Raw genomic sequence first — 14,183 nt, forward strand, 5'->3', positions numbered from 1 at the left:
CAGTTCCGGGCAAATTGGTTGAAACTACAGCAAAGAACAGACACATAGATGAACATGATTTGTTGGGGAAGAGTCAACATGGTTTTTGTAAAGGGAAATCATGCCTCACCAATCTACTAGAACTCCTTAAGGGGGTCAACAAACATGTGGACAAGGGTGATCCAGTGGATATAGTGTACCTAGATTTTCTGAAAGCCTTTGACAAGGTCCCTCACCAAAGGCTCTCAAGCTAAGTAAGCTGTCATGGGATAAGAGGGAAGGTCCTCTCATGGATCAGTAACTGGGTAAAAGATAGAAGGCAAGGTGTAGGAATAAATAGTCAATTTTCACAATGGAGAGAGATAAATAGCGGGGTCCTCCAAGGATCTGTACTGGGACCTGTGCTGTTCATCATATTCATAAATGATCTGGAAAAGTGAGGTGGCAAAACTCAACTATTTTCAGTAATTTGGAATCATCTTCAAGTCCAAAGCTGACTGAAGAGTTGCAAAGGGATCTCATGTGACATCTCCAGCACAACAGACTGTGACACAACAGCACATTTCACAACCATGACATGGGTTTGGAAGACTTTATTTGACACCTTTTGCTGGATGTCTGACAGCTCACAATGTTAACAGCTCTGCGCAGTGCAAAGTGTGGGCTCTAAGGCACAGACTAGATCCAGGAACAACCAGTCCACAGGGAACTTCTCCGAACTGGAATATTGCATTCCTGATTGACTCTGCCACCTCAGGAAATGAGTGAGGACAAGTACCGGGGGCCAGGGGCATTTATGTGTATTGAGAGCAATCGGGAGGGACTCACTTCCAAAACAAGTCTGTCTGACCCATATACATTTAACATACGTATGCTGTATCGATGCCACTGCCGAGCCACCAGTTCAATACACAACTGGCCACTTGCTTGACGTCTGGGATGGGGAGGGTCTGTTACATTAAAAAGACACTACTCACTGTTCCCCCTTTGTTCCTTTCTCTGCTTTGCCCTTCCTGGCACGGCACCACTGACTCAGGCAAGGGTCACGCTGATGCAATTAGAGGGTATTCAACTGGACCAATGCCAGCTTCTGCATAAATCCAAGGAAATAAAAACACAGGTTCAGGGAAGAGGGGTCTTGCGTTGATTTAAGTGGAGGTATACTGCCTTCTTATATGTTATATAAAATAATAATGCCAAGAGAAGTGCACTGGGGCAATAGACAGCCTGTGGCTAGGGTGGCCAGATGTCTTGGTTGGGAGGAACTATTCTAGTCTCCCAACCCCTTCTGTGGAAACAGGCCCTGGTTCTCATAGACTCCATGGCCATCTGGTCACCAGATCACACCAACTGCCCTTCCTATGCTTCTGTTTTATATAAACAGCATTTCCTACACCCATTCGGGCAACTTCTGAGCACTCTCTTACTACTGCCGCTCCTCAGCTGATTGCAGCAGGAATCAAATAATAATCATCATCCTTGGCATTTATATAGGAACACACAGAGAGAAGACAAAGGCAGAGAAAGCTTTCAAGAGACAGAGGACATTCTAGGGGCTGGTCAAAAGCCCATGAAGTCAGTGGAAAGACTGCCATTGACTTCAGTGGGTTTGGGATCAAGTCCATGCAGAGAACATGGCGATAAAGAAAAAGAGTAGAGGTGGGCCTGGCGGAACAGCCTAGAAAATTTAATTAAGGATCTGAAAGTTGGCGAAAACAAAGGAGGAGCCTGGGGTAAAGGATGCTTTCTTCCACTCTTCCCTTTATGGTAATGTATTTTCATATGGGGAGGGAGGATTGATGGCTCAAGAGGGGAAGAGAGAAGGAAGGGCACCCTTCTCCCTCATAGTTCAGCTGCCAAGCCCTCCCCTCCATGACAGGTGTCACTTCGGAAACCTGCTCCCTTACTCTGTAATGCTTCACTGGATGAGCAAGGTCTGTCTCTCTCACAGACATCTGAATTATCTACGTAGGGAATCCCAAACAGCAGCTGGCAAAGGCATTTTGCACAGTAATGTCTGATACTCCCTCCTGAAAACATTCTGATAACTGCATTGATCTAAGCACAGGATCAGGCAAATGTTTCCATAAATCAAGTTCGCTAGTGACACTTGGGAAGGCCCTGGTTTTCGGTAAAAGCCGAGCCACGGGAAATGAAAATGTGGACTGCACATAGTATTGAGGTCTTAAGTACAGGAAATCCTGTGCTGGGATAATTCTATGCAGCAGGAATGCGTACTGGGTATCACAGGGTGTCAGTTCAGAGGGAGATCGGGAACTGTTACGTTTTCAGCCAAGTCGTCCCTCAGGGTTCTGTGGTTTTGAATCAGCTTGTTACACATAATGTCAAGCTCTCCATTTTTAGAGATCAACAGAATGGGGTTGGCCAACGGAGAGGAACCTCCCAAGTGTCCTGACTGTTCACGGCAATCCTGATGGGGGTTGGGTTCAGTTATCAAAGGACAGTTTGTGTGCGTGTGGTAGATTGTCTCTATTACTCGCTGACATGTCTCACCTCACTCAGATCGTGTCAAACAACATGCTGAAGCTAGGAGGAAGTCAATGCTCGAAAGTCAAGGTGCAGGAGGGAATATCTTTTATTGGACCAACTTCTGTTGGTGAGAGAGACAAGCTTTCGAGCTGACACAGAATTCTTCTTCAGGGCTGGCCTGAGGAAGAGCTCTGTATAAGATGGAAAGCTTGTCTTGGTCACCAACAGAAGTTGGTCCAATAAAAGATATTCCCTCCCCCATCTTGTCTTGCTAACATTCTGGGACCTTCATGGCTACAACACCACTGCACACAAGTGTTAGAAAGTGTCACTGCTTGGGAGCTCTGTGTCTCCAGCAAAGTCAAATCAGTGCCAAGGCTGGTGTACATTCTTCAGACTGCAACATTCAGCTCTACCAGGGCCTGGGCTGGGGAAGGGAAAGGTCTGAATTAGGATCTGTGTATAAACCTCACCCATAACTTTTAGTGGAGCTGTACACAGACAAATACATTCAGTTCAATAAAAAATCTGCAAACCTGAAATGGAAAAGAGGGAGACAGTGTGATGGGGAGGAGGGAAGATGACGTGAGGAATAAGAAGGGGTGGCAAGGTGAGGAGAGGATCCTTTATTTCTGCAAAGCAGGAAAGAAGCTGTTCATCGAAGCATGCTTTTTGAGCAGTGGCTGCTGATGATTTTTGTCTCCATTAGGATTTTGTCAGGGAGGGATCAGAAAGCCCCAATTTCAGTAGCCCAGGAGCGGCAGAGTCTGGAAGTTCCACCTCCGGTGCCTGGCCCCTGGGGAGAATCATTCGAAGCCGGAGGAGCTGTGTGAGAAGCAGGTGGTATGGGAACTCCAGCAGAGGTGGAGGAGAGCAGGAACGTTGCAATCTGGCTGCTCCTAGAGGTGGCATCTCTCAGGGCACCACTTGCTGATGGCACACTGGACATGGCACATGGAGTTGTTGATGTCACTGTGGGTCTAGCCCTCCGGGACGAAGAGGCCATCCTATTGGACAGGAAGTTTCGGCGGGCTGGCATGATGGCACTAGGAATTCGGCGAACGGGAGCCCTTCTCATGGTGGTACTTGGATAAGCCAGGGGGGAAGCAGTCAAGACAGCTAGACCCGGGACAACCTCCCTCCTGGGTATTAGTACTTGATTGGCGGGGGCTGTGGAATTGTGGAGGAATGACCAGGGCCACATCTGAAAGGGCAGAAGGGAAGTGGCCATAGGCGAAGGCTCCATTTCAGCAACATAATTATTCAGGTGGGAGAGGAGTCGTAGCCGGATAGGATCAGCACCGTTTTGTCCCTCAAGGATACCAAGGTATCTGACAACTTCAGTGAGGCATTCACGGAAGCCGATACTCCTGTAATCCACAGCCAGGGCTCGGGCATCCAGGAACCCTGGGAGAAAAAGACAGATATAGCAGCATGTCCACCAAGAGCACAGACAACTGATTTCACTACAAATTTTAACGTAATTGCGCATTTAACCTGAGGAATTTGCCGCCCCGTGATATTATTGAAGCAAATAGCCGGGTGAGCATGAAAAAAGAATTTGACGTTTACAGGAATAAGACTAGCGTCTGCAGTTACTCTAGCTAGGATAAAATGATCAGGGCCATCAGTGTTCTTGGTTCAGGGCATAAACTGATCACCAGCCGGGATCAGGAAGTAATTTCCTTTGGATTCTGTCACTGGCTGCTACTGGAGGCAATATTGTGGACTAGCTGGGTCTCTTCTGGTATGGCCATTCCTAGACCAGCAGGTTGTGTGGTGTCGACTTCGCAATGGACAGCTTAGTGGCCCCTCCCTGCATTTAGAGACAACTCTCTGACTCTGTTAGTCATATTTTATTTAAACAGATGTCCAACTGAAGGATACGAGACAGTCTCAGACCCAAGACTATTGGCTCTAGAGGGCCCAAAGCCTTGGATTGTGGAGACGATCAATGAGGCACAATAAAACTACCAATTGTTCCTTCAGTCTCTTTCCTTCTTGGGCTTCCCGAGAGGATGGGCAACAAACCAGAGAGCACAACCAGCATGGACAAAGTACTGCACCACCTCACATTTTGGGGACCCTGTTGACACCCTGTTTCAGCCTCGTAGCATAGTCAAGCTGAGTATTTAAACAATGTTCCTAGACCATGATGTAACTCTGCTAAAGTCCACAGTCTAGTCCCATCTACCCAGCGAGACAGAACTGTGTTTTAACCGAGTCAGAGGTTTACTGTGTTGAAACTGAGATCCCCGCCAGAGTCCCTGGGCAAGCGGAGAGTGGGAACTTTGCTCTTGCGGAGGACGTGTATCCCCTTGTGTGTTACAAACTGTTAGATGGGGGGGTGGAAAAAGGCATGTTTCTATGCCGAGTCACTAACCAGACTCCAGGCAGTGCCAGGAAACGTATCCCAGACTTTGGTTTGGAAGCCAGGTCCATTTGCAAGCATGACTAAGTGTGTAGCCTTGCCCGGGTCCGTGTGCATCGCTGTCGCTGTTCTGGGAGTTGGCTGCCTTTTCTGTGGTTACGCGGGGCACACCATATGGCACACCTCAGTCTGCCAAGGCCTAAATGTGAGACCCTGACCCATATGCAGGAGAACAAATAGTAGCACCGGAAGTGGAAAGTCTCCCCATGGGAGAGCCGCTTCCTTTCAAAAGCAAACACCAAATAATTTCTATAACCTTCGTATTAACGATTTCTGGAGTAAACAACGGACAATAGGAATGGGACGCCGCTCTCAGAGTCAAGGGTGAATTTTCCTCCCCTCAGAAGAAATCCTGTCCCCCTGGGGGGGTCAGTGGGAGTCTTGCCATTGCTTTCAATACAGCCGGGATTTCACCCTCAGCACACACGTTTCCTGAAGCAGTTCTCACCTGTTCCTCCAGTAGCATGAAGCATTTTTAAATGGTCCACTGTCATTTGCAGGATCTCTGCCTTCTCCAGCTTGGAGGAGCCCTGTGTATTGAAAGCAGGGAGGGGCAGAGAAAGAGAGACTATCAATCCACCCTTTTAAAATCTAGGATTCCATCTCATTAAGGGAGCCATCAGCAAGGGGGCCTGAACTTTCCAGAAATGGGCAGACGAACAGATTCAGGGTTTGGATTCAGACTCATCTCGAATCAAGTGGTAAGGAAAATGGATCTCCCCTCAAAAGATGCTGTGAGGCAAACTGAAAATCTCTGTTTCCGTTCGCCCCTGCTGCAGCTAAATGTCTTTTATTCTCCATAAGGTTTCCTGGAAGATTTATTACCACCCTATTTTACCACCTACTTATCCTCTGGGTGATAATAATTTAGAGCGTTTATGGGGTTTTCAACCCTGAAGAATCCTAACAGGATCTACAGACTGTATTTAACAATTACCCATCAGTGAAATGCGGACACCTCGGGGGTGGAATGCAGCAGTCATTGTGCGCCGTTGACATTACGTAACACTTTGGAGCTGGACCAATGAAGAATAACATCTCCAAATGTAGTTGCAGAAGGAATTTAGGTAAACAGAATGGCATTACCCAAGTTACAATCTGAGCACGACTCTTGGGTTTAGCACCCCAACTGGGAAAAGTACCCTGAGAGGTTTGGGGCCTTTAGATAAACAGATGTTAACAGGGGACAAAAAGAAGCAACAATCACATATGCCGGACACGTGACTTGGATTTCAGGAGATCTTTTCACAGAGAATGGGCAGGACCTTGTTTTTAGATCTCATCCAGAAGACAGCAGCTGCTTAAGCATTAGGGCAGCATTGGCGACTCAGAGAGAGGAATGCTACCTACTCCATCACCAGCATCTCTTTCTGCAGCACCAGCTGGTGGTCCTCAGATCTCCCACCCAAGCTCTGACCACTGTCCAACCCAAACCCTGCTCAGCTAATGAGAGCTAATTAAATTAATGCCTAAGGTGAAATGGCTGTAAAAGCAAGATGCCTCCCAACCATTGAACCACAACCCTGATTTGGGCTGCCTGAAGATAATTTACTCTGCTGACATGACCCCTCTCTGAATGTTTGTTCATAAGCACCAGAAGGTCTTTTCTTTAACATAAGAACATAAGAATGGCCCTACTGGGCCAAATCAAGGGTCCATCTAGCCCAGTATCCTGTCTTCTGACTCTGGCCAATGCCAGGTGCCCCAGAGGGAGTGAACAGAACAGGTCATCATCAAGTGATCCATCCCCTGTTGCTCATTCCCAGATTCTGGCAGACAGAAGCTAGGGACACCATTGCCTTTCTTAAAACTATAAGCCCCTGGGGGGAAAATGGTCACGTCTGACATTCTTCACGTACCTGCTTCTCAAAGGCAGTGGGGACTAAACGCCGCAGTTCAGACAGGCTGCTGTTAATACGGTCACGGCGCCGCTTCTCAATGATCTACAAAATAATTCCATTCAGAGGAGCGTAGCTGGGCCCCATATCCCATAATCATTTTTAGACTTATACCTCCCATTTCTAGAATGCCTTCCATCTAGGGATCTCAAATTCTTTAACAAGCACTGGTTAATGGAGCCTCATAGCCCTCCATGGGGTACAGATTGTCCCCCATTTTTAATATCCCCTTTAATATCTACAATTTTAGATAGGCACTTTTCATCAAATGAAATAAATCAGTGTTACCAATGGAGAAACTGAGGCACAGGGGTGGGGGGAGTTAAATGACTTGCCCAACAACACTTGGGGTGGGATCCCAACTCCTATAGGGTGGATAAAAGGGCCAGAGCAGCATTAACATGCCCGACAAGCCCCAGTTGCCACTGAGGATAATTTCCCCAGTGCAGGCAGGGTGGAGGAAAACCTGTACCTTCAGAGGACCCCATCACAAGGGACGTGCTAGACACAGGGCAGCATCATGCAGCCCTAGGGAGATTCCAGCCAGTGCAGTGGTCCAGAGGCAGCTCAGGGAGGATGCTGTGACTTAGGCCACCAAAGCTAAGTTATGCCTGGAGCCTCTCCAGCCCCCAGAAGAGCCCAGCCCTCAGAAAAGCCCATCCCTGGTGTTGTAGAGTTGGAAATAGAAGTCTCTTTCCTATATTGTTCTAACACTGCTTCTCCCTTGGGATATGGAGCTCACCTTCGTTAACAATAGAGATCCATGAGACAGAAGGGTTAAAATGGCCCATTTCTTTGCTGCACTATAGCTTACTCGGTAATGAGCATTAAAAACCTTACAGCATTCACATGTCCTCAATCTGTGCATGCCACTGACGGGCACAATATGGCTGTTAGGTTTTGTAGCATAAATGCTACTCACCCCTCTCCGCTTCTTCCTGGCTTGTATCTGAGATGTGGTGGTGGGAGAAACAGCCCTGGATACTTGGCTGTATAGAAAGAAGAAGAAGAAAAAAAGGGAGTGGGGAGGTGTTTCAGATGCTGTCTATTTGTTAACCACACACACAGACTTTACACCCACTCACCACATGGGATTTCCCACGTAGAAGGGAGTCTTGAGATTTCTGTACCATTTTAAGCATAGTCTACTTAGGGCTAAGTAAAGCGGGAGGTGGCAAGGGGAGCTGGGCGGGACTTGGGATCTCTCCTCCCTGAAAATGCCCATCAGACTGCAAGAGATTTCTGGCAGGCCGTTCTGCTAAGAGGCATATATTGTCTTTTGGTATCAAAATAGACAGCATCTTCCTGACTTGTTGCAAAAGCAAAGGTCTGATCTTGAGAGTCCCTGGTTTTCTCCGTTCTTTCAGATTTCAGATCTCTTTTATAAACCTGCAGCATTTTATACCATCATTGTGATAATGGATCCGAGCACCCACAACTCCCACTGATGTAAGTAGGAGTTAGGGAACTCATGTCTCAGGATCAGGCCTGGTGACAGCATTTATGTAGCTGGTCAGGGCTTTCCTGGATCATGCAATTATTTCCCTGAGAAGAACACTTCTTGCAGCTGCATGTTTGCTTCTCCTGTGACAGACATAAAGTTATCCCGGATTCCCCAGGGCAGTATCTGGTTACACAGCAAACAGCTGAAAGGTAAACTTTTAAACGGACAAAACCAGTTGCTCCCCACAATTAGAGGGACTGGAGCACCATAGAGATGGAGCTCAGCTGTGAAGGCGGAAGTAGGTGGAAAATGCCTCGTTACATTACTCAGCACAGTGATAACTGCCTGCCAATAGACAGTCCCTGAAGGCGCTGTTGTCCCCAACCAGATGTCACAAGCTGCAGTGCAGAAGCCCCGGAAAAAGAGATCTAGAATGGGAAAAACTAGGGGAGAATGCTCTTCAGACCTTTCATCAGCTGAGACCCAAAGGTGAGACAAAAGACCCAAAGTAATGGTGCAGGACGCACAATACAAGGGGAGGTCAAATCTTTAATATAAACAACATTTTCATCATCTCACTGTTACAATTCTGCTGTATAATGCAGGAGAAGAAATGCAGGATAAGAGCAGCTTTGCATGGGACATAGGTACGTTTGGATTTCAAAGGAAGCATATCCTTTAGAGGGACAGACAATTAGAAGATGGGGGACTTCACGGATGTGGAACCCATGCGTATGTTTGAGAGAGAAGCTACAAAAGTCCTCTGTTTGACTGATCTCCCGTGGTCCTTGGGAGACTTTTCTCTCAACCCCAGCTCCTGAAACTGACCAACTGCTGGACTGTTCCTGCCTCTTGAGACATTTGAAGCAAAGATGATAAAATCTAAACACAGTTTACAACATTCTCCAGTACAGACATCCCGAGGGACCTGAAGAGCAAATAAGAAATATACGTCTGGAAAGGGGTTTGGGTTCACTCCATCAAACCGCAATATTTTTCAGTTTGACAGAGCATTTTAATGGCAGAACCTGTTAAATAAATCTCTGTAGGCAGAGTGTGTTCTGCATAACAGGCCAAAACCTAGAATGAGCACGGTCCATTAAAAGTACATTTTGTTAGGCACAAGGTGCGGGGTTTCCAGAAGTTGTTTCACTATAATTCTTCTTCTTCCATATGGCCAGAGAGGTGATTAGCAACATTCAAATAACCAAGTCCAGATTAGTGAGCCAGGGCAAGAGGGCAACCTTCACATGGTGCGTCTGTTATATGTTATTGATTAACACAATGAATGTCGTCAAAAGGCTACTGGACATGGATTTGTTGATCTCTCGGTACGAGTAGCAATGTTTCACGTAAATCACACACAATGACAAACTCTTACCTTAAGTACCATCTCATATACCCCATTTTTTTGTAGTCTTTCCATGCCTGCTGTGTGTTTTCCCTGTGTCTATGTGTATACTGTGTTTGTGTGTGTGCATGGTGAGAGGGTGGACATGGGAGAGCATTTGCATGTGCTCACAGCAAGGAGTATTTACTCTTATTTGTACTGTTGTATGTGAGATTGCGTGTGTATATATGGTACAGGGATGTGATTTGATGTGCAGTATGGGTGTGTGGTGTATGTGTCCAATAGAACTCACTAACAGTCAGTCTGAATACCCTGAACCTCCATTTGTAGGAAAGTAGAAAGTCCCATTTTGTTTGAATGCATTGCTCTTTGCAAACTGCAGTTCCAGACACTGGACGGATGGATTTGGCTTACTTCAAAAGGGTTTCTTCCATTTGACTGATACATATGAGGAATTTAAGGCGATTTGGTCTAAGTTTCTGGAGGACTATGACTGATACATTTCTTGTTGTCTGACTTTGTCATTTGTAGTATTGTTCAGCGGGCTTTTTAATAAACAAAAATAATCACTTTCGCATCTGTACCAACCTTCAGCTGAGGATCTCCGCCGTTTACAAACACTAGTTAATTACGCTTTGCAATGCCAGCAGCTTATCCCCAAAGTCACACAGCAAATCAGTGGTGGAGTCGGGAATCAAATCCCAAACTCCTGACTTACTGTCCCAAATTACTCCAAGCTTTAGGCAACACTCCCCACTTGGCGGCGTTTCTCTTTGCCTGCTACATTTCTTACATTAGTACATAGGTTGTAAACTTGTCAGGGCAGGAACTGTCCTTTCGTTACGTGCTGGGTGCTGTACAAACACAATGGGGCCCCTACACACCACCCACAGTAGAATAAATAATATAACAATCATAATGTTATGTTTTACATCTTGCTTTGGAAATACATATTTTCAATTGCAACAGAGATCAACCCTATCTCTATGGTTGTTCCCTGACATAAATGATTGAGACGGCAGGAGAGTGGGGTGGGAGGAGGTATTTTTTCATGCTTTGTGTGTATATAAAAAGATCTTCTACACTTTCCACAGTATGCATCCAATGAAGTGAGCTGTAGCTCACGAAAGCTTATGCTCAAATAAATTGGTTAGTCTCTAAGGTGCCACAAGTCCTCCTTTTGTTTTTGCGAATACAGACTAACACGGCTGTTACTCTGAAACCTGCCACTACGTACTGTTATGTCCATCAGTGTGTTGTAAGACAGACTGTGGTGTTGTGCTGTATAGGTCTGTGATGTGATATATGACATGTGCGTTGGGAGGGTGGATGATATACAGATACACTCCATAGTTGTGTTACCGCTGGATGCATGTGTGCTATGTGTTATGTGTTGGGTAAATTGTTCTCTGTTGCCTGTACGGTGCCGTGTAACGCTGAGTGTTAATATCAGCAAGTACTAATGTTCTTTAGGGCCTAATTCTGCGAGAACCTGAGCATATCCCGCTGAGGCACCTAGCAAGAGATGCTCACAGAATGAGGCCCTGGGTGATTTCTGTATTCAGGATATCAAGCAGCGAAGGGCTTATTTCTACGGGTGCACTGGGGGATACTGGGCTGCAGACATGAGTGTTCACATGCAACTGATGTATAAGACAGAGAAGAAAACAAGTTTCAGAGTGCTTTGCACATTCCTCCTCTGTCTGTTTCCACGGGCAGTGCCTGGGCTGCTGGCAAACAGATGACACAGCGTGGGAACACAGTGCTTTGAGGAACAGCAGCAAGGCTCCCTTAACATACAGAACTGCAGTGATCAGGGACCTTGCAAAGAATTAAAACAGCACCGTAGAGGGGGAAATCGCACAGGGCCAGCTCCTTTCCTTTAACCGTCTTCCCAAGCTGCAGAGTGCTCGAGCCTGAGAGGAGCCCAGGTGCTGAAACTCAGCTCCCTCGATGGGTCATGTCCATTGCTAACATTATTTGGTTTGTACAATGTAAAAAACTCGTACTGCGGGAAAACCACAATCCCTCCCGCATTCAATAAAGAGCAAATGAACCTTGGCCTAACCGGGCAATGGGTGCATTATGACTCCATGGGCAGCGTGGCTAGTACAGGACAAACTCACTCGTCCAAAATTCTTTGGGAGGTTTCAGATAAACAGCGCTGCAGACTATAGATACTGGCCCTTGCATTGGGGGAGCATACATAGCTGTCTCTTGGGGAGCTAGGAGCTCGGGTTAAAGAAGGTGAGATTATTCCTTTCCCTTAGCCATGATGGGAGAGTGGGAAATCAGTTGCATTAGGCTTAGTTTGGCATTTCCTCCAAGGCTGGCAGTTCACTATCCCTTCACTGGGGGCTGGGGTGAGTTTCTGTCCCTTGCTTTCCAGCTGTGAGGTTTATGGTGATGATTAACCCTGGTCATTCGCACTTTCCAGCCCCAGAGCATTGCACAAATCATCCTCACACCCTCCCTGGCCATTCTGGGATTAGCCCAAGTTCACAGAGGCGGGTCAGCCTGTGGCCCCAAGTGGGTGGCCTGGCTGAGATGGTGCTTGGCTCTGGAGCTGCTGGAAGGACCCTGCTGGGCTCTAAACCCACCTCCCCGGTGCATAGGTGCTGGAACTAGGGGTGTGGCCGCCCCCCACCCCCTGGAAGTAGCTTCCATCATCTCCAGGGTTTACAGTTTGGTTCAGGGGCTCTCAGCCCCCCCACTGTGCAAATTGCTCCAGCCCTCCCTGCCCCAGTGCACCCTGACCCCCATGCTAGCCCCCCCCCCCGCACTGCCCTTCCCATGTGCCCCTTACCTGTATTCCCTCCTTACCTGTATTCCTCCTCTTTGCCCACGTCTATGGTCCCGTCCGACTCGGAGCCCGACCAGCTCTCCTCGCTCAGCCGCTTCATCCTCCGAGACAGCGGCGGGCAGACAGCCTCCCCGCACGTGGGGGTGTATGGGGGGGTTGTCCCGCACGTGGGGCGATCGGGGGTCTATGGGGGGTTAGAGGCTCCCCCGCACGTGTATGGGGGGGAGTGGCTGTCCAGCACCCGTGAGGGCGATCGGGGGTCTATAGGGGGGAGGTTGTCCCGCACTCTCCCCGCACGTGGGGGCGATCGGGGGTCTGTGGGGGGGGAGTGGCTGTCCCGCACCCGTGGGGGTGGATAGGGTCCGTCGGGGGCGGGGGGAAGGGGAGTTGGGAGCTGTCCCACCCTGGCCGGGCGCGGTGCGATCGGTCCCGTCTCCGCGGCCCTGCTCCCCTTCTGGCTGTAGGAAGGGAAGAGACCCAAGCCCCCCGCACCCCCCCGCCGGGCTGGGAAGAGGAAATCGCCCCCGACGCCTGCGGGCAGCTCCTCCGCCCGCTCCCGTCCGGCCCCGTCTCGCTCTGCCCGGCACGTCCCTCGCCCCGGAGTGTCGGATCGCTCGGCTGCTCCGGCTTTCCCAGGTTCCCACTCCCCTCCCTGCCCCCGCCTTCCTGCCAAAGGAGCAGCCCGTGTGAACCGGCCCGGGCCCCCCCCTTCCCCTCGCCCCCCTGCCCGCCTCGGTGATTGGTCCCCGCCGCGGTTTAAAGGGACCAGTGACCTCACTGGCAACAGAAAACCGTGGGAAAGCGATGGGCCTGATAAAGCCCTGGCTTGTTGCAGGGAAAAATCAACATCCCGCCCCTCACGCACAGCCGTCGGCGGGGCTCCAGCGGGTCCGGAGCCCTGGGATTCAGATGCAAACCAGCTTGGCCTAAGCTCCGGGCGGTTTTCAAAGGGCAGAGGCTGGGCTGGTGCTTTCAGTCCTAATCAGGTCATAGGAACATAAGAAGGGCCAGACGGGGTCAGACCAAAGGTCCAGCTAGCCCAGCCTCCTGTCCTCTGACCTGCCAATGCCAGGTGCCCCAGAGGGGGTGAACAGAACAGGGAATCACCCGGCCATCCCTCATGTCAGGTGCCCGGGACTGGAGCTCCAGCAGACCCTGGGGCTGAGACACTCCTAACCCCATCTAGCTGCAGTTCAGAGCAGGTATTCTTCCCAGCCCGCTCTCCCTGCCCCACCTCTCTTGGCTTGCGGCTTTTCCTTCGTGACACTGGGGCCCCGATCCTCAGAGGTGTGTAGGTTCCTAATTTCCATTGCACTCATTGGGAGTTAAGAGCCTAGCTCCCTACCCTTTGTATTCTCTTGTGAAAAACCACAGGCCCCTGTGACAAATGGCTTTTTTCGTCTCTTCTTGGCCACCTCACCTGCACTCTGCCCCCTAACCCTGCGCACTCTAACCTCTCAAATCCTTGAGCAGCTTCCAAGCAGCTGCTATTAAAGCAAAGAAACCTGCCAACTAATTTCTACCTTCTTTCCTGCAAATGGGGCCTTTCCTCCAGAATTACTCAGCGTACATCTCAGATCAGTGTCACATTCCACAGAGCTGGGGGGGGGGGATTATTTTCCCCCCTCGTGGAAGTTTTTGATATATTGGAAATTGTTCCCACCCTGAATTGGGACCTAAAGTCAAAATCTCAAACATTTTTGGCCACTGGGGGGAAAAAAAACAACAGTTCGGGTCAATCAAAATGTTTTGCCTCAATAATTTTGAACTGGTGTGTTTTCAGTTTT

General features: G+C 48.8%; 1 protein-coding gene across 2 annotated transcripts; it reads right to left on the bottom strand.

The window, feature by feature from the left end:
• Nucleotides 1-557: 557 nt before the first annotated feature.
• On the bottom strand, nucleotides 558-13,066 carry HEYL (hes related family bHLH transcription factor with YRPW motif like). Of its 2 annotated transcripts, XR_006286511.1 has the most exons (6): nucleotides 12,417-13,013; nucleotides 7,721-7,787; nucleotides 6,760-6,843; nucleotides 5,349-5,430; nucleotides 3,006-3,876; nucleotides 558-1,069 (listed from the first exon to the last, which is right to left on the bottom strand). XR_006286511.1 is itself a non-coding variant. In XM_007067592.4 (5 exons), exons 1-5 carry the CDS (start codon nucleotides 12,494-12,496, stop codon nucleotides 3,197-3,199), a joined length of 993 nt encoding a protein of 330 aa, XP_007067654.1. In that variant the 5' UTR covers nucleotides 12,497-13,066; the 3' UTR covers nucleotides 558-3,196. The 2 variants fall into 2 exon arrangements, 1 of the variants encoding a protein (XP_007067654.1); XM_007067592.4 differs by having other exon boundaries at nucleotides 558-3,876; nucleotides 12,417-13,066.
• Between the last annotated feature and the right edge of the window lie 1,117 nt (nucleotides 13,067-14,183).

This window comes from Chelonia mydas, chromosome 19 (assembly GCF_015237465.2).
Source record: "Chelonia mydas isolate rCheMyd1 chromosome 19, rCheMyd1.pri.v2, whole genome shotgun sequence".
Classification (NCBI taxonomy): domain Eukaryota; kingdom Metazoa; phylum Chordata; order Testudines; family Cheloniidae; genus Chelonia; species Chelonia mydas.

Excerpts from the sequence above, each read along its gene's own strand:
- HEYL (XM_007067592.4), bottom strand. The coding sequence starts at position 12,496 with ATGAAGCGGCTGAGCGAGGAGAGCTGGTCGGGCTCCGAGTCGGACGGG. Across the intron at positions 7,788-12,416 it reads GGCAAAGAGGAGGAATACAG|CCAAGTATCCAGGGCTGTTT; the intron begins GTAAGGAGGGAA and ends CTTTCTATACAG. Across the intron at positions 3,877-5,348 it reads TCATGCTACTGGAGGAACAG|GGTTCCTGGATGCCCGAGCC; the intron begins GTGAGAACTGCT and ends TTTTTCTCCCAG.